Here is a 26,355-nt window from a genome sequence, read left to right on the forward strand (position 1 = left end):
AGGATTAGTATTTGAAGATCCTGCTTCAATAGGACATTTGTGTACTATGGTTATTAATCCTATTTTAATAGAAGATTACCACATAATCTTATTCAGTGCATGTGGTTTGGTTGTGATTAGCATTTTTTAGCTCAATATCTTTACATCCTTATGAGATACATACATAATTTTTTTAACAAATAGGTAATTTTTTAAATACAGATGCTCCATGTGGTGGGCTTCCCAGCAGAGAATAAAATTCATTTTCAATGAAATCAAAATTATTTTAATTAATACATTTGTATCAATGTATCTGTTGGACTTCAATAAATTACTCAAGTCTTGCTCATGTTTTTATGTGATTTAACCTATGATACCTCACAGATGTGGTGCAATAAAACATTCTATTTTTTGGTAAAGAGAGGGCATTTTGGTTTTCTCTTTCTTTTTTAAGACCGAGGATTGTTAATGTACTTAAATATAGACTTGCCAACAACCAAAATGGTCAGGTTTGCAATTTTAATTGTGTTTACCTACTCAGTACTGTAACAACGTTTTTTCCCCTAATAAAAACACTTATGCCAAAGACACATGAACTGGAAGTGAAAAGTAGGTTGGAAAATGGAACGTGTTTGCAACTTGGCACTGAAAACTTTAAAAATGTTCTTCCTCCCATGAGAATTCTACTCACAGTACCTGTTGAACAGGTGTACAAATTTTACAGCCTAAAAGTCATGTTTGGTGAAACTTTTGATTGAAAAAGTGTAATAACTTTTGTTATAGGTTCAAGGAAGTCTTCCTAAGGTGTGCATGCTTTTGTACATTTTGCCAGAATAGACAAACAAATTTCAGATACTACATTTGCTAAAAGTTTAACTGAAATCTGAAAACAAGATTTTATTTATAGGAGACACTTTTGGCATCCTACCCACACATCCTTTCTTTACCCCCAACATTCCCATCCTCCCCTTTCCTACAACATTTCTGATTTTGTGGTTTTGGTTACATAAATAAGTGTCCCTATAAGAGGACATTTTTTTCTTACCAAAGTTTTACCAACCAAACTGTTCATTACAATCATTAGCTTTGTCATTTTTTTGTTTATGAATTGTAAATATTAATAAATTTATCCAGTAATTGTATTTCTATTTAGTCGACCCCAGAGAGCATGTACTGTACCCGTGAAGCGTAACCAATTTCAGTTAATGGAATGAATATTGCTCTTTTAATTAAAGTGCCTAATTAGAATATATGAATATCTAATCTATCCTTCAGTTTCTTAATGCAAAGTTCTTGTTATCATTATTAAAAAAAGGAAAATAACTTAATTGTTATTTATAATATGTTAGACTATTATAATTTCAACATTAATTTAGCTTTACCTGTACCTTTTTGCATTCCTGGTTTCATTGATGAAAAAAATATAATTAATATTTCATATCTGAGTTTATTTAGGAATCTTCTGAGAAATATTTTTTAATTCTAATTTGATAAATTAAAACTTAATCTTATTATTACTTTAATATTTACCTTATTATTCATTTATGTATAAATTTTGCATAATCACTTTGTGATGATTTTTTAAATATAAAATATACCCAGTTCATATCCTTATTGAATGACTGGTCATTGACTTAATATTTAGTAGTAATGACCATATGGACAATTAACCTTGGTATCAAAGTGGTCATCCATCCATATACTGTGAAATGATTCAAAATATCATTTTTATTCACGTAATCTAAAACAAATTTACGTCATTTTGGTTTTGATGTACGAGACATCTTTTTCCCTCATTTACAATTCTATATCATTTAATATCCGCTGTAATATACTTATTTTATTTACTAATTTAATATTCTGTATTGTTTATTATTCTTCATATTTGTGTCATCACTTTAAATTTAATTAGTAATATTAATCAAAATTATAAAAAAAAATCTTTCTTCATTGGCTGAATTTTTCTGTTTAATATAAATTTAATACTACTCAGGATTGTTATCAATACTTATATCAAATAAGATTTGAAAGCAAAAATGTCTATAGGCATCTTGCTACGTTATAAATTTTGGTTTTTGTATTTATGTTTTACTGTAGATCTGCCTACATGCAAAAGCTTTAATTTGGTTCTGAATGCTATATTTTTTTATACCTTGGACATTTTTTATTACAAATTGTTCTGACATTTATCGTTCTCTTAAAAGGGTTAATGGATTCAATTGGTAATTGATATTAAACTTTTAGGTGGGTTACATTTTAGTAAAGTGATATTCTGATGGAAAAAATCAAGCATACTAGATGTATAAATTAATTAGCAAAAGGTTCACTTTCTTCTTTCAGTTACTTGTACCCTGTGGGTGATTGATTCATATAGTTATTTCAAAGCAAGTCATCATTTTATAATATGTTGAGTAACTGTTAGTCAGTAAATAAGTATATATAAATCTGCTTTTCTATTCTATGACTAATAGCATATTTAGGGCCTAAAATTTGTAAAGATTTGTTTTGCATTGATTTAGTCAATTCAGGGAGAAGGGACGAAGGAAAGGAAAATATAGTTCAATTTTGTTTTAAATTAAATAGTAAAAGGTGGGACGCCAATTGATGTAACAGCAATGTCATCACAAGTATAGCTAACAGTATTCATTAGGTTATAGCAGCATGCATTAACAAGATCATACTGTGATGTACATCTTCCCCATTTTGTTGATATCATCCAATTGATATCAATACTACATCCTTCATGTGTTGTAGTATCAACTTCAGAGCTAGACCTACATTTCTGAGTGTGCTAAATTTTCTATAAATTATAGATATATATGATTAAATACACATAATATATTTATTGATGTATAGTTTATGTTGGAACTCATGATGAAATTGTATGTTTTTATTTTGCATGAAGACAGGTGTTCAATATTGTATCCCATAAATCACTAGACAAATAATTTATGACACTAAGGGGTCGGGAAATAACAACCATGCAATATGCAAGATTACAATTTAGAGGAAAACAATTTGTTTATATTAGCAACAGTCTTGGATGGTTGGAGATGAACATAGATTTTCTCACGTATACCTTATAATTGTACTCTAGAGGGCTCATGGGCAGAGAACCTTAACACACCTCAAGCATATATCCTTATTTGTGAGCAACAAAACAGATTTGAAAAATAATGTTTTCTATTTAGACCTGTTCCAATTCAAGTATAGAAAGTTACACAAACATTCATAATTTCTTGAATTAAATATTTGATCTTCGAATAGTAAATTTGCTTAGACTAAATTTTTAGTCATTCGGTTCAAAGTTGGAAAATGTTCTCTCCCAGGCTCTAAATGGTTCATTTCTTCAATCAAATTACTTTCTTGGTCATTGCATTTTATTTGTTTTCAACCGTCACAGCATTCGTCAAGTCATAGCAATACTCAAGGGCGTAATAACAGTCTATTATTTTGTAATAAGTTGATGTAGGAGTAAAAAAAATCTGTGAACGTTCGGTTAGCGACTTTAGGAACATCTGCATGTTGTTTGGCTATAGTGAAAATAAATTGCTGTAGTTCATTTGCCTTTGCTTATTTAGTTACATGTAGAGAAGTAGTAGAGAATTGGAGAATTTTTATGTTTTTATTCACTTTGTACTACATTTAGTGTTTTTTAGTTGCTTTTTTGTAGCTCTTCATTTTTTTTCTTTTAGCTTTAATTCATTACATTAAATCTTATCTCACAGAATCTGTGCTTAATTTTGAAGTGTCTGGTTAATATAGTGCTCGCATTCTGCTAAACCATAAATGTAAGAACTGTTTTTTTTCAACAGAAAATGTTTTGAATGCATTAAGCAAATTGTTATGTTCACTGGGGACATTAGCTTTAATGTACTTTACAAAAGGAAGGATGCCTATGTAGATAGTATTATCAACATTTTCATTAAGTATTATTTCTTAAATTTACTTTTTTGATTTGTTAAAAAACCCTCAGCAGATTGGCGTGCATAGTTAAAATGTCCTTGCTTGTGAGGTTAGGGTGTCCCTTCTCAAGTACCCGAAGGAATGTTTACTCGGAAAAAGTCAATCAACAGGCTCAGAAATAATTTAGATTTCATAATCAACATTCTGACCAAACCTCATTTTTGGCCAGGCCAAGTGTACTGTCTGGTTGTTGTCGTGGAAAGGCCTCAGATGGTTTGATTAGGCGTGACCTACATCCAGTTTTTTTTTCACAAAACCAAGCTTAGATTACTTTTATACTTAATGACACATTGCCACTAGCTTTCATTATTAGTTGCAATTCTTTAGGAAAAACTTGGTGCATGTACATGCACCCTCTATTGTTTCATAAACTTTTAATAAACTATAGAGGGCTCAATTGATAAATACTTTCATCAGTGAAATGTTCCATAGTCTCCTACTTCAAAAGAAGCATCCTATAATAAGGCTTGGCCATAGTTTGGCCTGTCCTCTAGCCTACATGAGAAAGATAGAAACAGTCTAATTCTCAATTACCTTAAATGTTTTGTTTAATTCGTCCAGTAAATGTACAGTATGTATAACTGTATTATGTTGTAAGGCTTCTAGAAATAAAACAATGGAAGAAGAGTACATTTTAGCCTATTAAAATCTGCATTTAAAAGATGATTGTCTGTTTAAACTTTAAATTATTGGGGAAGGAAAAGAAACATGAGCCCTGGAAAAATCTTACAATAATATATTAGTATAAACATTGTTCACAACATAGGAAAAAATAAAACATACACTTTATTGGAAAAGTATAGAAATTTCATTCATTGAAGCAATTGTGTGTGTTCCGTGTTGCGGTAGGTCTGCATACCTGTAAGAGAGATACCAAATAAGAATTGAAGATACTTGCACCACTTCTGTCATGATAACAATTATATTATGAATTACTTTTATCTTGAAAAATAGGTTTTACAAAGTGAAAATTTGAAGCTTTGCCAAAAAGTGGTATTAGGAAAAAGTCCCGGCAGAGATAAAGATGAATGCTTTTTTCAAAGTTTGCTTAAAGATTTGATTTATCACATCACCTTTTAGGGTACTCTACTGTTGTCCAGTTTCCAATCTCCTGCATTTTAATGATACTTTTCTGAGGCCAGGATCACACTTACGTTGATATTTCCATTAAATATAAGTATTATAAAAGTATTCACTTCTATTTTCCTTAAAATGATTTTCAGTAGAAAGTTTTTATTTTAACACCGCCATGCTTGATACCATTCTGTAATGTGCCTATTTTTTAAAATAACATGCTTCATATTTGACTATAGTTGCTGTGAGTTGGGGATGGAGAGTTCTAAAAAAGGTCAGTTTTTCTGAACAATATTAATGATATCCCAGAATCGCTACTATTCTAAAGAAGCCATGTAGTTCATTCATATCTATGCCCATGAACTTTTTATTTAAAAAGTTCAAGTGTGTTGTTGATAAATGCCAAAAAACATACACAACATAAGTGTAGAAATCAAAATAAACGGAAATTTCACAAGAATTTACATAGTCACTTAGTTAAACTATGTGTTCTTAACATATTTTGTTTTCTTAGTACCTTGTATAGACCATTTGCATTAGCTACCTAAAAGAGGCCAGACTTTGGGAAATTTAATTTATTTTAAAAAAATCATTGAATTCCGTTTTAGTCACTTCAAAATTTGACCATTTGTTGCATTAAGTATGTACTTACTCTGGGGTAATGTGAGATATATTTGAAGTTATACACACCTGCATAGCATGTAGGGCACCCATTACATAATGGATTCTTGGTTTTAAAGGTCTTTTACCGATTCATTACACATAATAAAACATATGACAGTATGAATATATTGTATTTCTCTTTCTCTCTTTATTGAAAAACTGCCTACAGTCTAAGGTTACCACAGATTATGTTTTGTAACTGTAGGATCCCCATACTATGTCTTACTTGCATTGATTAAAAATAATTAAAAAAAACCTAATAAAATAAAACTTGCATTTTCTATTTCAACATAAGAAAAATCAATGTTAATATTTAATTATTTAGTTTTATGTGGCTTACTTTATGTATATAGAAATCTGTTTATATTGTTTTATTGTTACCACTATTGTGGTTTTATACCTTCTGTACAAAAATTAGCAAAATTCTCTTTTTATACTTGTTTCTAAAGCAATTACTAAATACTATAGATACTGAGTATAGCCTTACTCATATAATTATATTATTAAATAATATTTTTCTAAAACAGACAACTTGTGTGTTTTAAATTATAAGCTTATATTCTACGGCAAATAAGATATTTACATCTATGTATACAAATTCCATTATCATCACTGTACAACAGTAAATCGAAAAGTAAGCTTTTCACCAAAAATTATGTTTATGAGTGGGTATATTTCTGACTCTTGCGGACAGGGGAGAAACATTTTTTGATTACTGAATGTGAATTCCATTGTGAAGTCGAAAACATTGTAAAATGTACATGCCAAAATGCTAGAGAATATTATATTGGTATAGTCGTATTGTGGTTGCCATGTTCTACCTCCCTTGAGGCAGTATTCGTACCTTGATAGCAGATAGCTTGAATATTTTTAAACAACACTTTTTCTTTTTGGATTTTTATTTTCTTTATGGTATACATGATGATGTAATAGAATATTATCACACACTTTTACTTTGATTTAAAACTGATTATTTGTTGTACTGTTAATCACTTTAAACATTCATATTTAACTTAAATAACCTGACTAAAATCGTTAGAACCCTGACTAAAATCGTAAGGAAACTGGCTACAATTGTTAGAAACCTCTCTACAATAATTAGAAACTTGACTACAATCATTACAAACCTGTAGTCATATTAACCAATCACACTGTATTTACCAAGTATTTCAATTAAGTGAATAGATATTAAAAAATTGTACAAATTTTAAATGTGTTTTTCTTAACATAAATGTGATTGGTGAATACAGTTACTGGCTACTATCATTACATTCCTGGCTGCAATTTTAACTAAATTACTACCAGTGGAATACTAGCTACTTATAATATCATATTATTGTCAAGGTTTAGAAAAAGTTTATTTAAAAAAGAATTCACAATATACCCTAGGTAGATGCCTGAATAAATTATAATTTATACCTTAGATAAGATGCAAAGGACACTCATGCATAGACATTTAAGTTAAATCCTTTAAAATTAAATATTTTGTGTTTTGTTGTAAAAGTCAATTCTCCAAAAACTTTTTTTTTTATCTTTACAAAGTCCAGTTTCCACAATGTATAAAAAGTATGAAAGAATTTAGACTTCAAGAAAGTTTTTCGAGGTGTCTGATTTTCTTAATATCTGGTTTTGAGAGAATTGACCATATTACATCTAATATTATTATTGATAACAATAATAATTTCTGTAAAATATTTTACACAACAAATAGTGTTTACAAATACCATGTCATATTATTTAAAAACCCAGACTTTTTGGATTTTTTTCTGGAAATCTTTTTGGTGGCCGTTTTGATCCCTGCAGTAGGAGACAACTCAAGTGGGCTTGTGATTTTGACCACGTACAACCAATTTGCTCTTCAAGTACGCAGCTTGAGTACTTGTTGTTGCATTCAGTGTACATTGGATTATTTCCACAAGATTCAGCGTTCTGAAAAGATAAATTAGAAAAAAGGTAATGAATAAATTACTGAAAATTTTTTTTAAATGTATTAGATTATTTTAAGATGTTGGATGATAAAAATACTTTGTAGAAGTCAGTCATATGGAACTTTTTCTTTTGTTCAGATTATTATTAGTTATAGATTTCGACTAAAGTTTTAGGTTAAACTGGTTTTAATTGGACCTGGTTTTAATAGATGGTGTCTGGTTCAAGTAAGGGAGGACTGACACAAGTGAAAGACTGGTTTAAATTATAGGAATAGGGACTGAACAGGAAAAATGTTGTGGGAATAGTTTTTTGAGGATTAGGAATAAATGTCAACTAAAAAAAATTAACTTTAAAAGTGTTCTTACGTTGCATTTCTTGCAGTTTGTTCTGTATGTTTTCTTTAATCCAGCTTTTTGTTGGGCTGTAAGTTCATCATATTTAATCACCCAGTCGCAATTCGTCGAAAACATCCTTCCATCTTCTGATTGGCTAACTGCAATGATAGACATTGAAACATTTTAAAATTGAAAATTAAGAACAATTATGTATCACATAAAATTCCTTTATTTTTATGTGAACATTTTTTCCAGTAAATATTTAATACAGTTGACAATCAAAACAGAAAGCTTAGTTGGACAGCTGATTACAGCATAACTGAGAACAAATTGCCTTGTAATTTTCCAATATCCCATTGAGCCATGGCCTCAACGGACAAGCAACGTGAATGGCTCCACCATGTGCACGCTGTGTCTGTTGTCGTTTTAAACTGTTTCTAATAATAATCTTAGCGTGGTAGTAAGTGCTTCTGTCGTTACGCTTTCATATTATGAGACGGTGGGGTGGGGGCATCTTATATAATGTTCATTCAATTTGTTTCTGATTTCAATTACTGTAGACTATTAGGACTGCTACAGGTACATATTACCATGAATTTTTGAATGGGGGTAGGGGTAGATTGAGTTGTATTCAATCAATGAATGCAGGTATCCTTGGCTTTTAGGTAACATAAAAAAAATCTTTGATTGATGTACGAAACATGTAATATGTTATTATTGTAGATTATATTGAATTATAGACTTCACTACTGCTGCTTTGACAGTGACATTTATTATAGTGTATGCTATAATGTAATATACAATATAAAACCCTGATTATTCCCTCGCTAAGCCTGATTACAAGGTCAAGGAGAGAATGGAATAAATCAAAGCGCTGATCGATTAAATCCAGGGAACCTAGGCACCAAAGGCTTCCTACAGGAACAGCTTGTTTATATGAAATCAAAATTTCTCCAGGTCAATTTCATATTTTAATAGGATATATTTAGCTTCTAAATTTAGAAATCAAATTTTCACATGTAAAAATAAAATTGTTTATTTTAAATCATTTGTTATTACAATTTTAAAAAGGTGTGATATTATAATAAATAAAGTACAAGGTCATTTTTGTCATGTAACTTAATTTTTCACATCAGGTTGGACAGAACTCCATACATTTACTTAGTTTTTCTGATGTAAAATTCTACCTAATTTTGAATACTTCTTTTCATACAAATGACATTCTGTATCTTGTGAAAATAGTAGTGGAATCCCATTATTTAGTCTCACTTTTCATGGAATTTGCACAATATGATTATGTTATAATGTCATATCTTTGAAAGATCTCTCCTTTTTCCACACTGACAGAAATGGCAATTGATCAATCCAGGGTTTTGTGAAATTAGGATGTTATTTGGAGTTTTATGTAACAGCCTATATTTGAAGGGCCAAGGTTAATGACATAGAACCCCTGATGTTCTTGTTTCAATTCCAATATCCAAGTTGAAATAATAAAAAAATATAGATTTAAGAAACTCTAGCTGATGACAAAAGTTATAATTATGTTACTTACTTGCAAATAGATATGAAGTAGCATTTACCAAATGCCTCATTCCGCAATCACTAAGATCTGCTAACGTAAAAATGTCTATGGTGTGTCCTTCGTCTAAGGAGCCTTTAAAATCTTTTGTCACTTTCACACGGTATCTGATGTAATAGTCCTGTGGATATTGGTAGACAACACCACCAATACTACTACTATAGTCTGGTGACATATCGGCCTCATCAATATCGCTATAAGAGGATGGTTCCACATAAAGAAGCTTTCCGCCATGCAGCGGAGGACCTTCAAAGCGAAGTTTAGGAAAAGTTTTTGGGGTTTCAGTTGTTGTGATTGTTGTTTCTCTTTTCTCTATTTCTTCTGACTGGGTACCATTAATTAAAGATGAGTTTTCTGTTGATAATGTCGAGTTTATTTGTTCGATTTCTGTCGTTATCATTAAATCTGTCTCCATTGTTTCTTGATCCATTGTCATCATTGGTGTCGCCGTCGTTGTTGTTGGTAATTGTGTTGTTGTTTGTATTAGTTTTTCTACCAATGGTTTTTCTGGTTGGTTATCCACATCAACCTTAAGTACTTCTGCAAACTCCAGGATAACTGCCCTAAATACTGCACACAAATATAAGAAATAACTATTATGAAATATTTTCCTTATATATATATTATTATGATAAATACATTTCCTCAACTATTATATTTATCTTGGTTGTTTAAACTTAAAACTTTAGATTGTACTCTTTATTACAATTTTCTTCAGCCATATAGTTGGATATTGAATGTCAACTTTCTAGTATATTATGTTATTGCACATGCTCAGAAGAAGTTTGATCTTTAATGTAAACATGGATCAATTTACATTTTCATCATGAAGGATAAAAGAATATAAAAGCAAATATGAGTTTGAAAAAGAAGGAATCGAAAGAAAGAATTGAAAGTGTATGAAATGCTTTTAAACAATCGGCATCAATAGTTAAATCATAGCTTCAGAATTGCTCATTTAGTTTCCTGCTAATAATCCATTAGAAGAGACATTGAGTCGTCTTCAAAAGCCAATTGAGAGGCCCTCCCAATTGCTCATTGCAACAACTATACACGTGCCTGTTTTTTTCAATGCAAGTATAAATTTATAAATATATAAATTTTACAGGCGTAATGAAATTCTAAACCAAAACATTTTTAAAAGGTTAGAATAAGGAAATCTGTGAGAAAATGAAAAAACCACTCTAATCATGATTCGAACCCACCATTTTCTGCAACAATTTGTTTGTAAACAGTGGCGCGAATGCAGTAGTAAGCAAAAAGTTAATTCAATGTGTTTTACTTATTCAGCCTTTGTAGGTATTTTTTATACTATATGTTTACATTACATCCAATTTCCGTAGATTATAGATTTCTATAAATAGAAAAACTTCTAATATAAATTTAGTTGGAATTTTCATTGAAAACCACAAGGTAATTCCCACATCATCACGTCATATTAGCACAGCTTTTTTTGGGCGAGTGTTGATAATGTAAAATAGTATTGCTATATTATATTTAAAAATTCAGGTTTAGCAAGATATAAATTTTAAAAACTGAGAATTTTGGCATGGTTGCTTCTGTAATTTTTAGACTGTATTATGAGAGAAAGTTGTAATACAGTTTAGGGTGATGTGAATTTTGCAATAATTACTGTAAAATCCTGTATTAATCATTCATAATAATAGGTATGACTTATATATAATTTAAAAACAACTTACAACTGGTCAACGTATGTAGACAAAGGGCCATATGAGATAGCAAGTAAAATGTTGTGGATAAATAAATGTGATATATACTTTAATTGCATAAAGTAGTATAAACATGTGCTAATTATCTTTGGAATTTTGAGTTGAAAAGGTCTGTGGAGTTATCTACGACATCTATTTGTTTCATATATTTAAAGCCCCCTTCCCTACGTTTTTTAGATCTAATTTAAGATCACAAACTATATTTAATGTAAAAATAATACTATATGGTCCTATTGCGAAAACTTTTTTCGTCTTTAAACGGTTAAAAATGTGAAAAATAAGTCGATTCTAATAATTATAGCGGCCCGCTATAAATCCCAAAATGCATTGCGCGCGGATTGATATTTTTGTTTTTCACCTGTAATTCGCCCACTTTTCGATCGATCGTGAGGCCAAAACAAATGGAAGACTCCTAACTTTTCAGCGAAAATACCGGGTTTTCCCCAATTTGTATCAACGGAGTCTGGCAAAAATAGAAAGACAATTAATGCAGCAACTATACAACGTCAGGCTAGGTATATAGCTAGCGTACGATGTTCGTACGTTACCGATGTTTACCAGCTAGGCCTACAAAACTAAGCCTAGCTAGGCTAGGCCTAAGACCGTCCACGAGAGGTCGATCGCCGCGAGCTACTTAGGTAGTGCATTGTTTCTCACTTTTTATCATAATTTACCATAAAACGTACATTTAAGACAAGGAATGACATGGTTTAATGTTTTTAAAGTGATATCTATGTATTATTTTCCAAAAAACGTCCAAAATTGCAGGGAAGGGGTCTTTAAGGGAGCAGTTGACTAGATCTGCATGGTATATTCATGGTTTAAGGGATGCGAGTGATGCTATTTTTATAGAGTTATAGTAGTAATTTTGAAATTTCTTTGCATAATTTTTCTATCACTCAGAAATATCTCTGCCAGAAAATTATATATATAGTATATAATACATTAAATAAAAATAAAGCATATGAGGAGTAACAATCAAAACATACATATTTAGTTGCAATGAAAACTGTCTTCTATACTTAAAATTAAAATTCAATTTTCAAAATCTGCCAATATTACAAATATGTAATAAAACATCAAGATAAAATACATTAAAATATAGAATAGAATTAAAAACTTACCATACTCCGACACACAATAATGGTATTGAGGATGTTTCAATGCGCACGGACATGCGTATGTGGACGTCGTAATACACGACAAAATTACTGATAAAGTTAAAATTTGAGCTGCTTGTAACGATCTCATGTTGACACTCAGGATAATATTGAGAGCGTGGAATGCTTTGAATGATAAGAGATGTTTACTCTTCTATACTCAGGTGGTAGCGTTCTTTATCTTGTCAGTTAGGCTAAGAATCAACCACTTTACCAACTGCTGACTTCCAAACACATGGTTTAACTTCCCTGGTAAAAACTTTTTTATAGATAACCTGGCTGCTAGCTGTTCTATCAATTGATATCACCCTATGTAATCAGAGGGTGGAATAGCAAAGGATAGAATAATTTGAAAACCATTTAAGGAAGTTACTATTATGATGTCACTCAATTAAGAATTCTTAGAGGTGAATCCAACTGGTAAAGAAATTATGACGACATAAATTAGCCGTATCGGATTTCACAAGTTTAAATTTAATCCATGAAAATTGTTCCGCTACATGAGTTAAACAAACAACACCGGTATCCAACTAATCACATTAGCGAAATCCCATAAGGGAGGTTTTTTTCCCTGAACTGTAGTAAAATTAATTTGGTGTTTTCCAACCTGTGTTGTTCCCAAATCACTGTTTCAACCTATCTGCTCTGGGTTTAAAACTTTTTATTTTGTGCGAAACAGTGAAACAATGTCTGTCAATCAAAACAAGCATCAGATACTAACTAAAACAGTTGTTGTTGAAAAATAATACTAAAAGCAAGAAGAAGCTTTAATTTGGTTCTTTGTAATTTCTTTTTGAACAATTTTGTTTGTTGATAATGTGGCTTTGAAAGTTGATACCATAATTTTTTTATAGTAATTTCCTGTATATGACAATATCGTAGATCTATAATAACCTAAAAAGGAAGAATAAAATATCGGATACAATTTCATTGGCAAGATGTTACTTCTGCACGTATTTTGCAGTAGTGAAACTAAGTCTCTGATTAATAGTAGGCTTACGTGTCTAATACACCACATTAATATATAGGCAGACTTATTCTTTTTTGTATAACATATATAAACAAAAATTCAAACAATTAAAATGATTAGACGCAGGAGAAAAGAGAAAAAAGTATGATTAATTACTAGGGTTTTCTAGCATAATTAAAAACAGATGGCCTCACAAGTATCTCAGGCTGAGGTGAAATTTTAAGGGCCATCCAGGGTGGAAAAGCCTTTCCTTGCATCAACCCCTAAGAGAAATCTTAGCACTGTGACCCGCCCGGCATTAATTTTTTCGCTCCCATCCTAATACATCTGTTGATTATTCCCTGGACTTTGTTTACAAAATCAAGAATGTTTAGTTCAACAATAATAGGTACTTTACATGATAGTATTAATATAGTAGTGGGTAATAAAAATTGAACAACGGATGTAAATTTTGTCTTTCTGTTAGGAAATAACAGATTAAACGTATCAAAACTCAAGTGCTATATTGATGACTTCCCTTTAAAACATAGGCGCTAATTTATAAGTGTTATATTGTAAAAACACCTTTATTCCTGTTGGTAGTTTGTTTCTATTTTCAATTGAACATTCTGTATGATTAAATTGATAAAAATCTTTATGGGATTTCCCCTAATAAATACTTTAAAAATAACTTTATAAGAAAAAACAGTACATTGTTTCTTGGAAACAAAATACATGTGAACTACAACTAAAAAGTACACATTCTGATTTTGCAACATATAAGCATAAGTATTTCTTATTGTTACATAACTGAAAATGGTATTATGAAAAGTGTAAAGTTTAACTTTGACGTCATAAGATATGATTTGAGTATATCCTGCCGTCTACCAAAGCCGGTAACATCTCCATGAACTTTAAATAACACTGTTTTCAGACTGCCCATTGCCATCTCACATTGGGTTAGACAACTAACAGAAAATACAATTATTCAGTTCTTAAGCTCTGTCTACACTATCAAACCTTATGTGATTAAAAATATATGATGTGCCTATATATAGACATGATAATGTCATATCACTACCAAATTTAAGCATACTACTATATTTTGATAGTGTAGACAGAGCTTTATAGAAAAGACAATAACAATTATCATTATGGAATTGTGATAGACATTTTGTGAAGGTATGCTACTGGAACCCAATTTCTATTGCTTTTTCCAAAAATATCTTCAATACGTCTGTTTTTGTAAGAAGTTTTCTCATCGCTCAACCCAACAGAATGTTTTGCTTTGCCAAGATGAAAACCTTATTAGCCGATGTTTTCTCTTCCAATAAAATTCATCCAAATCACGCACATAACTTAGTTATAGCAGTAATGTTTTGATATTGTTAGTTGACAATAAAAGACTAATTTAAGCAGTAAACAGGTGGTCTTGTTTTGGAATCTTACAAGGCCAATTTGCTTTGGAAATTAGACATTTTATGAGTGTTAATTGTCACCTGAACTTATTTACAATAATATTTTATAAACAAACATTTAAAAAAATCATATTTATTATCAATTTTTTTTTCTGAATTTAATTTGTATATACAGTAGGCATTGTTGAAGTTCTGGTATTTTCACACAGCAGATTGACAACTAGCATTCTTGATGGCAACATTGATTCATAGAGAAACTTACTAAATTTTAGAATTTAATTTTGAACTTTAGAAAAGATACAGATTTTCTATGTTCTGCCACTTCTTTCCATTACTGTAATGTTTTTGTAAAATTTTTTGGACTCAAACAGATTATGATTAATACATGAATTTTAATAATATTCAGGAAGTGTTTTGATATCAAGGGAAGAATAATTGTGATTAGAAATGATCACATGCAGCAAGTCTAATACTTGTTTTGACAATTTGAGTCTCGTCAAAAAGAAGGGCTTTCATTTTGTGTTGCACATGATATGAAAAATATCATGCTTGTGGTTTAATTATTAGCATGCTTGGATGTATCAAGAGCGGCGGGTGGAGTGCTCTGGTGGGAGGCCAGTTCCTAGAACCATTGAGAAACTGTATTTCTTATTTAATATCACTTTTATCATATAAAAACATTGATAACAATATAGTGAACAAGTATACAGTTATTTTAAAAAGCATTTCCTTGAATTATATATTCCTTCCTGTAAATATTGTAACAACAAACTTGTTTTTAGCCAAGTACTGTACAAGTAAACAATTTAATCATAGCCAATGTAGGTATCAGATTTAAATGTGTGAATGTAATCTTATAGACATTTAAACATGAGTTTGAAGCTTCTCCTTTTTGCAAGTTTTCTCAACTTTTGGTTACTCATAATATAACTGAAATTTTTCATTTTTTAGTTAGCTAACGCAGCTTCAACTATGCACCATCAGTCACAAGAACATCATAGCTATCTTTCCTAGAAAAAGTAATGATTTAGAGCTTCTAAAGCCACCTGTACTTACAGCTCTTCATAAATTTTATTTTCTTAATTCTTAATTTGCCCAAGTGAGGATCAGGTTGAAGTGTTCGGATGAGATAACTAGTGATGTAGATTATAAAAAGAAATAAAGAAAATTCTTTGCTGTCCTTACAGAAATGAGCAAGCACTTCATGGTCAAATTTTCCCCAGAGGACTTTTTTCCTTCTTTTTCTTTGTTTCTTCCCTCTTTTTTATTCCAATTTCCCCATGTTTTCCAGCTTTTATCAATGTATCATTGTATATTTCTATGCCATTTTATAAGAAAAGTACAAATTTGAATTAGATTTTCAATTGTATCGGTAATACAGTTGTGGGCATGTGGACGACATGATGAATTTTGTGAGCTGTTAAGACAATAAGCCGTAAGATTTTGTTCTTTGAAGGCCTAGTATTAAAATTATTTTACTTTTTCTTTGAGAGAATAATATGGTATTAAGTGTAGGTAGATGGATTTCCTGTTCTATACCAAAATTACAAGAAATTGAAATTATGATTTTTTGTTTTCTTTACTATCCACAATATATAAAAAAAATATAAAATTAATTCAAATATTGCACATATAAAAATAAGTTTTGAGAAAAAATGTATTTTCCGTATACAGGAAAAAATAGCTTTTAAAACAGTTAAAGTTCCTGTATTAAAAAATATTGAAACTGATGGGATTATGGCAGATTGAGGTCGCTTTGCTGAGATTCACCGTGACCTCGATTTAAATCTAGGCCCATGCGCCTACTGCCTGATTCTACGTCTTATGAAATACGTAATGCACAGAATATCGATGGATATCTTTATGAAATCGGGGAAAAAATATTTATTGCTTTTAGTTCCATTCGTTTCCTGGAATTATTTGTTGACTACGTGTGGAGCCGAGGGTGGATCATCTTCAATGTCCAATTAAAGGAATTTAATCTGATTGGGAATATGATTCAAAAAATGAATGACAACATTGATAATAACAAATTAACATTTTCTGATATAAACTTACAAAATTTATGGCTCAAGTAGGAATATAGATGGGCACATGCGACGATTTCTTTTATTTTTTGGTTTTAGTACTGCCCTAATTTTGTGAATTAATTAATATTTTTTTATATCGAAAATTCATTGATTGATTTACCTCAGCAAAAAATAAATGGCATTGAAATCTCTGAAAATGTATGATTTAAGATTTGTAATTAGTATCACATAATGAAAGATATTTTACATTAAAGAAAATGAATAAATAGAGATATATTTGAACTTTTTCTTTATAATCTTCCTTCTTATACATTTTAAGCAGCATATTTTTTGCCTCTGTTAGATAATTTTGGTTTGGTTCAGATTTTTATTATCAGTACTGTGATTGCTTTGTAACATGCTATAAGTTTACACTGGATATCTTAATAGCATACAAAAACAACCAAAAAGTGGAAGAAAGAACTCCATACAAATTATCACATAATGATACCTCGTAATAAATTTGCTTTGAGAGTTTTAGATACAACTAAATCTTTTATTTAGACAAGGCAATCTTTACCTAAAAGAGTGTGAATAAATAAAAATAGTGCGTGTTTATAATACTTGTATCCGACTTAGTAAATTTTTATGAGCTATGATAAAAAAGATGCAAGGGTTATCTGAAGATGGGGTAAACTTGAGAGAAGACGTGTGTCTAAAACAAATACTAGTGTTATTTTATGGGTTTTTTTGGATAAAGTTTAAGGATTTGGGATGAAACAAACATAAATGAACTTAAACAAGTTGATATCGTGAAAGAAATGTCACAGTAAATTCAACATAAGCATTTGTGTCTATTCTTATGACATTTAAAAAAATGTATGCTAACATGTTTTTTAAATTAGTATCTTTGACAAATATTTCCTCCCCTCCCATTTCTTACGTGCAAAGAAGTTGTTGAGATCATATTATGGAAACCTGTCTACAACTGAGATTGAGTTAGGTCACATGCTAAGAATATCATCCTGACCAATGGGAGTCCATCGCTAATGATTTGATATTAGTGATTTAATCAAATTGTGACGATAATGATGATTTTAATAATTGATCCAAAATCTGCGAGATTAAGGTGATACTAAGAAGGTCTCTAGCAATTAATTGGCTAAGGTGTCCAACACTGGATTGGGTAAAGTCTCCATTATAAGTTTAGGTAGGATCTCTACAACTGCATTGGTTAAAGTCTCCAGAACTACTGCTAAACTCTCCAGAACTACTGGTAAAGTCTCCAGAACTGCCGGGTAAGGTCTCCAGCACTGCATTGGGAACGGTTTTCCATGCTTTAACTGTTCGGTCACTCAACTCGCTCGATTTTTTTTTTTTATTCGGTCAGGAAGAAGTAAAGTTTTATTGCAAATTACACAACAGTTATATTAATGTTCTGGTTAGCATTCCCAGAAAGATTTTTTCATGAATTTATAGCAACATTTTATCAAGTTTACGAAAACAGTCCTGCTTTCCAACCCCAAGAGAAATGTTTTGACAAGCGACAAGTGCAATGTACTTAGGATTTGTTGTACTTTATTGTAGGATTAACCTTCATTAATTAGTTGACCATCTACGTTAATTGGCCTGAGCAGTCAGAAAAGGGGTCAAAGAGGTCAACTGTTTCCCTCTTACATCATAAACCTGTAAAATCGATTATGTTTTAACACTTTTGTGACAATTGGGGACAAAACCTCTTAAATATTAATCATTATTTATTGTGTTCTTGTGAGATATGTATTATGATAAATTAAAGCTGTTACATTACACCTTTGAAACGGTAATTGATAACAGCAACTTCTTAATCTTATACCTTCAACACCTGCGTGCGATTATATTATATAATTTTGAGTCCCTTACCTCACACATAGTACATATGTTATCATTTTAACAAACAACTAAAAAGTTGTGTTTATATGCTAATTATTAGTTCAATGTCGCTTGTTTAAAGCTACAAAAGATGCAAAGACATACTCATACTCTAATAGTAAAAATTGTTTCATGAAACAATAGTTTTTTTCTATGGCTCAGGCAGGCTTTAATATTTTGGTTGTTGAGCTGATCATTGCCACTTTTAGGATCTATTTGTTTTTCATTTATGTCCAATCTTGCCCACCTCTTGCTAACCATTCTTATTTTAATAATACAAAGTTCATCATAATTGTGTGTGTTGTGAAGGAATCTGCATTGGGCCATATAATAAATTTACCAATTAATTTAAGAATTTGTTGCTATGTTGGTATAAAGCCTAATATTACCTTTTAAACTTAACTTAACATGTAGGCTATAGTTCAGTATTCCTCTGATACAAAGTAATCATTTTCATTGGTCTCATGGTGCCAGTTTTGAATTTTTCCACTTCTGCTGAAACCATTTTCATTAGTATCAATGTGTTTCACCTGTCACATTATTATGTTGTTCATTGTTTCGCTACATCTTTTTAAAATTCCAATTTGGCTTTTGTTTTCCTTTTTAATGGCTTCTAACACACACTTTTTTAGTACATGGTACATAAAAAATTATGAAACTTGAAACATTAAATTAAATTTTTGCGAAAAAGGGTAAGTATTGGAAACAGACAACTCGCCAATTTTGTTGTAATTCTTCTATAAAGAGATTGATTTGATTAAAATGATGTAAGATGAATATCGTAAAAGTGTTTTCAGTTATTTTGGCACCAGATACCAATAATACCCCTATCCGTTAAAATGTTTCCCCTTTTTTCTTCCATTAAATTATCATTTTGGCACCGATTTTACAGACTTGTAGGTCAAGACAATTTGCTAATTTCTCGTCATTGAAAGTGGAAATTTGATTTTTTAGTGTAGGCGTCATCTATAGCTTGTATTTTGCCGCCCAGGAAAGAAGAGCACATTGCTGTCTCCAGTATCTATTAAGTTAATTCAAAATAGAGTCATTGTATCTCAGTACATAATTTGCAATGATGCATGCAAAAATTGAAAGAAATGGTAAATTTTGCAATCCTTGATTTATTATTTTGATGAATAATTTCAAACAATAATACTGTGAGTTACTTTCCATCTATCGTACAAATAGGTTCCCCAACTGCTGTTAGGCCACTGACCATTGTGGAACAATCTATGAGTTGCCTTCAATCTATCCTACAAATAAAATGTAACACATTGTTTCTATTTTCGAATTGTTAATGAAATTAAAACAGTGACAAAATTTAGAATGCTAAAAATATTGGTAATAACATTTTAAAAAATCAGGAGGCAAGAACCCTTGAAGTAAAGTTCAAAATTCCAATTGAAAGTTGTGTTTGGCAAGATAAAAAATATATTTTAAGATGTTTAGATGTATTTTTTATTTGGTCGTTATAGCTGTCCAGATACAAAGCTTTGTGAATATTAGTCATAGAGAAGACATAAAACCTGTATAGAAATATTAAATCATAATTCATTCTAGTCTATAGTTTAGTTTATCTTAGCATGAGTCATTCCAGTCTGAAAGCTTCATCTCATTTCGTAGTCTCCAGTTTTTAAAATGTTTTTACATTTACAGGAAGTGTACTTGTTCATGTGAATTTTAAAAATGAACATCTTGTCAAATTAATTTTTCTAAGAATTTAATTTAAATTTGTAAAAATAACTTTCGTTTCTATGTATGTTACGCCTCACTGCATCGTGAAAGTCATCCGCAGTTTGTAAGACAAACAATTACATTTAATCTGTTCCTATAATAGAGTTTATTATCCAGGATTGATTTCGCTAAGTATGTAAAATAACTCTCGTTTTATTGTTAAATTGGATTAACACCATATGTGTTTTTAATTCACGTAGTTCCCTTCGGTATCATTAATGTTGTAATGTTTTGAAAATGTATGTGAAAATCTTGTTGTTTTCATGAACGATTTAATCTTTATTTTTTTCCCTACTGTACAATGACATTTTTCTTTGTAAAAGTATTTTTTAATGTTTCCTTTTTCCCAACTGTACAATGACATTTTTCTTTGTAAAAGTATTTTTGCAAAGTTATTCAACAAAATTTCATATCATTCTCCATTTCAATTGTATGTGAAAATCTTGTTGTTTCCATGAACCATTTAATCTTTACTTTTTCCCAACTGTAAAATGAAATTTTTCTTTGTAAAAGTATTTTTAAATTTCATATCATTCTCCATTACAATTTCAAAGCCTAAAATACAATTACCCAGTTGGAGACCTACAGCATGAAACATTGCATTTCATTCTCATTACTGTTTCTCAATTCTTTGTAATTTTGAATAGTTATTCAAGATGTGTCAACTTAGAATTTTCGCATGTCAAATGCACACAGTATGCTCTTAGGTGGGAAGTTAATCCAATAACAATTGAAAAAAAAATGTATTAGTTTATAAAAACCCCTAGAGGTTAAACATTTTAACCGTTTGCTTTGTAGGTTATAGGAAAAACCTTTTTGATAAAATTAGATTTTTTGTTTGCTTTAATAATAAAACTGTTTTAAAATATATAAGTTTGTGTTATTTTTCCATTTTTAAGATCTGTATGTTATGTTGTGTGTTTTATAGGTTTGATTCTTGTTAATAATACTCAAGCGTACATAACGCATTGTTAGTTTATTACATTTTAGGGGTGAGATATTTTTTTAGTCAAACTTTTTTACTTATACTTAAAAAATATTAAATGATGTTGAGTTTCGGATTTCAATGTTATGCTGAGTAGTAGAAATTAAAAGGTTCACATAGAACAGGACAATTGATCTAATAATTTTAATTATTCGTCATTCTTACTTCTTGGTCAGTTTAATCTGTATTTAGGAAATACTTAAGTATTTGTGTCAACCTAGTCGCTATGTTGAATAAAATTGGTAATATTTTTAGTAACCTATTCTAAATGAGTCATAAGGATGATTGATATATTTAGAACATGCTTATCTTTAATTTATTTAACAAGTTTTCTTTGAGACCACATACCAATACAAGATCAGTGGTACAAATATAATATTACCCTGGTTATTGATTTCTATAACATTCTTTATTCTTAAAGAGATGTTGGAGTTAAAGGACCTGTGTGTCGGCCATAGTTTTTCAAATCTTGTGAAATGTGATTTGAGATCTACAGTAATTTGCAACACAAGGATAATCTCACTCTTAGATAACAGTTGTTTCATAATAAGTCTTTAAACTTGTGTGTTTCAAGTAGAAGATTCTTTTTTCCCTCAATTTTTTATTGCTTATTATTCTTTTTTATTTATGGTCAGTCCAGAAAAACATCTACTGTAACATCGTTTAATAGATATAACTATTAATATATTAAATATTCATTTAACTTATTTTTTTAAATAAAAGGCTTTGAAAGTAATTTGGTTTTTTTCCCCCAAAATTGTTTTTTTTTTTCAATATTGTGTGTACTGCTGTTCCAAATCATAACCCAATAAAGTCAATATACTTTAAAGGTTTTTTTAGGAAATGTGACCTCAAGTTGAACTCGTAAACAAGATAGCATAGGAAGCGATACATCGGTAATATTTGAGGATACCACAAATACTAATGGAGTCCGGAAAAAAAATATGGCACATATTTTGCAATATTAGTTAATCCCAAATATATTCATTCCTGTCAATTTCCTCATTCATGTTATATTACTGGGAAATACTGGATATCCCATTCTGGTATTAGGATATATTTTTGTCTGCCTCAAAGGTCATAGTACTCTATACACTGGATTCACTGACAACTTACACCAGGGTTTTCTTTTTTTTTTTGCATATACATTCTTTACCGCAACAGATATTAATAAAGCTTCTCCTAGATATTCCATCTTAACAAAAATTGACATATATCCATTTTGTTGGTTGACAGTGTCTGAATACTGATTTTATCTTCGTAGAGATTAATGATTGCGCACATAGACACATTGACAGCACGTGTTTATATCAGCTCAGCTGTTATGAAGGTCGGAGATAAACCCACAATGTCGTTGCGCAATTTCCTACTAGTTCTTGCCTACATGCTGTGAAGCACATTACTGTAGCAAGTAAAAATGTTAAATATATGTGCTACTGTTGCTATCCAAATCTCAGGATTACTCTCGTGTCTCCAGAGAATTTAGTTCATCTCTCGGACTATTGGAATACATTCTTTTAGAATTTGAATTTTCGAGAATTGAACTACTTCAGTAATGTTCAAATGTTAAACCTCTATGGTTAGAATTTCGAACAGTAACCTTTTGCATCCTTCTGTTTCTTCTACTGATCTAGGGTTTGAATTTAGAAGTTTTCACAAACCTTTTACCCTGATTTTTTTCCAAACTGAATAATAACATTCAACCGTCCCCCATGTTGTGGCGACCGGTACGAGAAGGTCGGATATAGTTCTGATCTCTATTAATGATCTGCCCTTATACTGCTGTGATTACGATGTTTAGTCAATTATCATCAATCAGATTTAGTATACATGTTGGTTTTCATGACATTGTAAATATGCAAAGAATGTTTGAAGATAATGTTATATGATTTCTTCTCTCAGAATTTAACTATGCTGCTGACTTGATTCTAAACTTATACCACTTATACCTCAGCACTAGTGTTTCTTATATTTTTCTTTTTATTTCAATAAAAAAATGACCTAAATAAAATACAGGTTGTTTTTTCATAGACCATTTTGGTTATGATGGCTTATTTTGCCTTTTTGTTAAAATGTGCTCAGTGATAAGTAAGATCCCAAAAATTGTAAAACAACGTGCCAAACCTATTCCTAATGTATGTTTTGCATTTAGGGAGTCCTGGACCAACTCTTTCCCCTACCTAGGATCAACCCATCTCACACCCCCACCCTAGATCTGCATATGGACTATTGATAACTAGAATGGCCATTTGATTTGGTTAATATTTCAGTTGTTATTTTAAAATTTCCTTTTAACCGATTAATTGAAATTTTGTCGATTTCTGCTGACAAGAAATTTTTGGTAGAGTTATTTGCTTTCAGGCCATGTCCTTTGGGTTCAACCGATTTTTTTTTGTAAAGCATAATGATAATTTTTGTTGTTTTAAGAGTGATATTTCCTTCTAATTTGAATACTCTATCCGTAGGCGGTCTTCAAGGTAATCAAATGGTTTAAGAGTGGGTTCATGTTCAATGCAAGTTGTGGTTTTGTTAGCAACATGCGTTGTCTGCATGATCTGTGACGTGGCCGGCCGGCCTCCACTTGGTAGGCGAAGTGTACGTTAGTCTTGGTAGATTCCGATCTTTTAATCTTCGAAGGATTTTTTTATATATTGGTTTGTTTCATCGGGTACTTTCTTTGATCTTGGTAACCCACGAAAAAATCTTGACTTGTTTGTTTGAAATAAAAGGAATTAGACATTTAATATTAACCTTGTCTGTGAAATAAAATTCAATTTTGTTACATTAACTACTAATCTTGTCATATATGAGCAGTCTGTTCTTTGCGTCAGCTCTTACAAATTATTGTTTACATAGAACAAAGTTTCCTTAAAAGTATGGAAAGTTTGTAGAAGATTATTTGTTAAGATTATTAAAAATCAACAGAATATCAATAAATTCATATCTGTTATGTAATCTCAATATGCACCCTTTCTACAAATCGTAACAGTAAGTACGTATTCACTTTTGTAAGAATGTTACAGCACAATTTGACCGCATTACCTGAACTCCAGATTAAAAACATTGTTGTTTACCTCTCTGGAATTTGTTGGTAATATTTATTAATTGTTAAGCCTACAGAGCCTCATTAACTTGTTCAATTTTAAGAGAATTTAAAAATAATATTAAGTTTGTTGGCATCCATTGTTGTCCCATTGGAGATAAATTTGAAGAGCGCTTATTTGTTGGCCTGGTTATTGTGAACTTAATGTGGGCTGTGTTGAGTAATTTTTAAATAAAAATGTTAGTATGGCTATAGAATAAAGAGTTTGGGACATCGTTCATCATGAATCTGTGTTATTATATTGAGGGCAGTATTTGTGAGTAAGCTTATTATTAAACATTACAACTTTGAACCAATCATTACTGAGTTGTACTTTATCATACTCTATGCTGCCCCCTAAAATTTTCAAAGTATATACGTACAGAGGGCAGTATTGAATGTTCATATTAAACCCAATAAATCATCTTAGAAGAAGTTGACTGTACAATGATTTCTTATTGCAAAATCTGACTAATTTATTTACTATGACTAGAATAATTCACACAGAAAAGAAAGTGTGTTTGAAGTCTTAACCAGTGACTATTACAAATAATATATATAACATAGATGATGATAAAGTTAAACAAATTAATAAATTATATTAAGCCTATAGTTTGTATATGTAAATGCTAAATTGGTTAATTTTACAAATTGATCCACAAAGTTTTAAAATTAACGGTAAAAAGGAAATATCACTTTGTAGTGTTGGATTTTAAAATTGTGTGTAAATCCATGGTAAACAAACGATGTTGACCAGTAATTAGACTTCTAAATTCACCCTAAAATGTCTAGTAACATTTTTTGGAGTGCCCTAGTAATAGAACTTGATTGATACCTAAATTTAGTTCACCAATTTACAATTATTTGGATTTTATCGATATGAAGAAGGACTGAGTTTTTGAGCTTATATGAAAAAAGAGAGTAAAGACATTATTAATACAAATTGGCAAAGTATTCACAAAATCATGTTTGTCAAGAGGAGATATGCTAATGCAGAAATCACCTCATGTGGAGTGGGTCTAGAATTTATCTTAACTTCCGTTTTAGAAGTTGAATTAATTAAATGATTTATTTGCACATTTAATTATAGACATTTAGCATGATAAAGCTTTTTGTGGTCCAAGATTTTCAAGTACTTTTTGGCAATCACTCAAAGCTGCATTTATATGTTTAGTAATATGTGTGTTTGCCGCCCTCTATTACCTGTTTATATATGTGAAACTTGTGGCCAATCAGATAAGAGTATTTAATTTGGCTTTATAGAGGGCGGCAGTATGGTAATACAATTCTGAAAACTTCTTAAATGTGTATATTTTACATGTTGGTATAAATGGAAAAATGTAAAGATCTCATTATACTATGCACTGTAATGACATAAATGAACATTAAAATTGTTGCTGAAAAATACAATATCTGGTCCTTCAGTTGGTTCTTAATTGGAGGGATCAGCTTGTATGGATAATCTTAATAATAATTTATTTATGAATATAGTTTACTTTTATTCATTTTTTGCTCATGGTTTTTTTCTCTTTATATCTTTCAGGTAAGCATTTATATGCCTGTCTTCTGATTTTATTGCCTCTCCCAAAACCAGGCCAAGAAGGCTTTCCCGAAAACCTTTTTAGCAAGCACAAAGGTTTCCGGTTCTGGGAGAGTTTTTTTATATAGATACCTCCTACAGAAGGTATACCATATGAAGATCAGCAGACTAGAACTATCAGATTCAGCATAAGGTAGGTTTGTCTTTCTTGCTTTTACCAAGTGATCTGCAAGATTGTCGACAGGCTCATCAGTGGAGTAGACATCTACACACAAACAGCTGTAAAGGAGGTTGGCAGGAAATTTGTCTGAT

General features: G+C 30.6%; 2 protein-coding genes across 6 annotated transcripts in view; one reads left to right on the forward strand and one right to left on the reverse strand.

The window, feature by feature from the left end:
* Window positions 1-26,355, forward strand: part of LOC144855979 (synapsin-like) — a 229,404-nt gene that overhangs the window by 100,782 nt on the left and 102,267 nt on the right. The window lies entirely within an intron of this gene.
* Window positions 5,809-12,637, reverse strand: LOC144855887 (uncharacterized). Its single transcript, XM_078713842.1, has 4 exons — window positions 12,380-12,637; window positions 9,499-10,095; window positions 7,977-8,104; window positions 5,809-7,611 (listed from the first exon to the last, which is right to left on the reverse strand). Exons 1-4 carry the CDS (start codon window positions 12,504-12,506, stop codon window positions 7,420-7,422), a joined length of 1,044 nt encoding a protein of 347 aa, XP_078569968.1. The 5' UTR covers window positions 12,507-12,637; the 3' UTR covers window positions 5,809-7,419.

The sequence above is a fragment of the Antedon bifida genome, chromosome 11 (assembly GCF_963402885.1).
Source record: "Antedon bifida chromosome 11, ecAntBifi1.1, whole genome shotgun sequence".
Classification (NCBI taxonomy): domain Eukaryota; kingdom Metazoa; phylum Echinodermata; class Crinoidea; order Comatulida; family Antedonidae; genus Antedon; species Antedon bifida.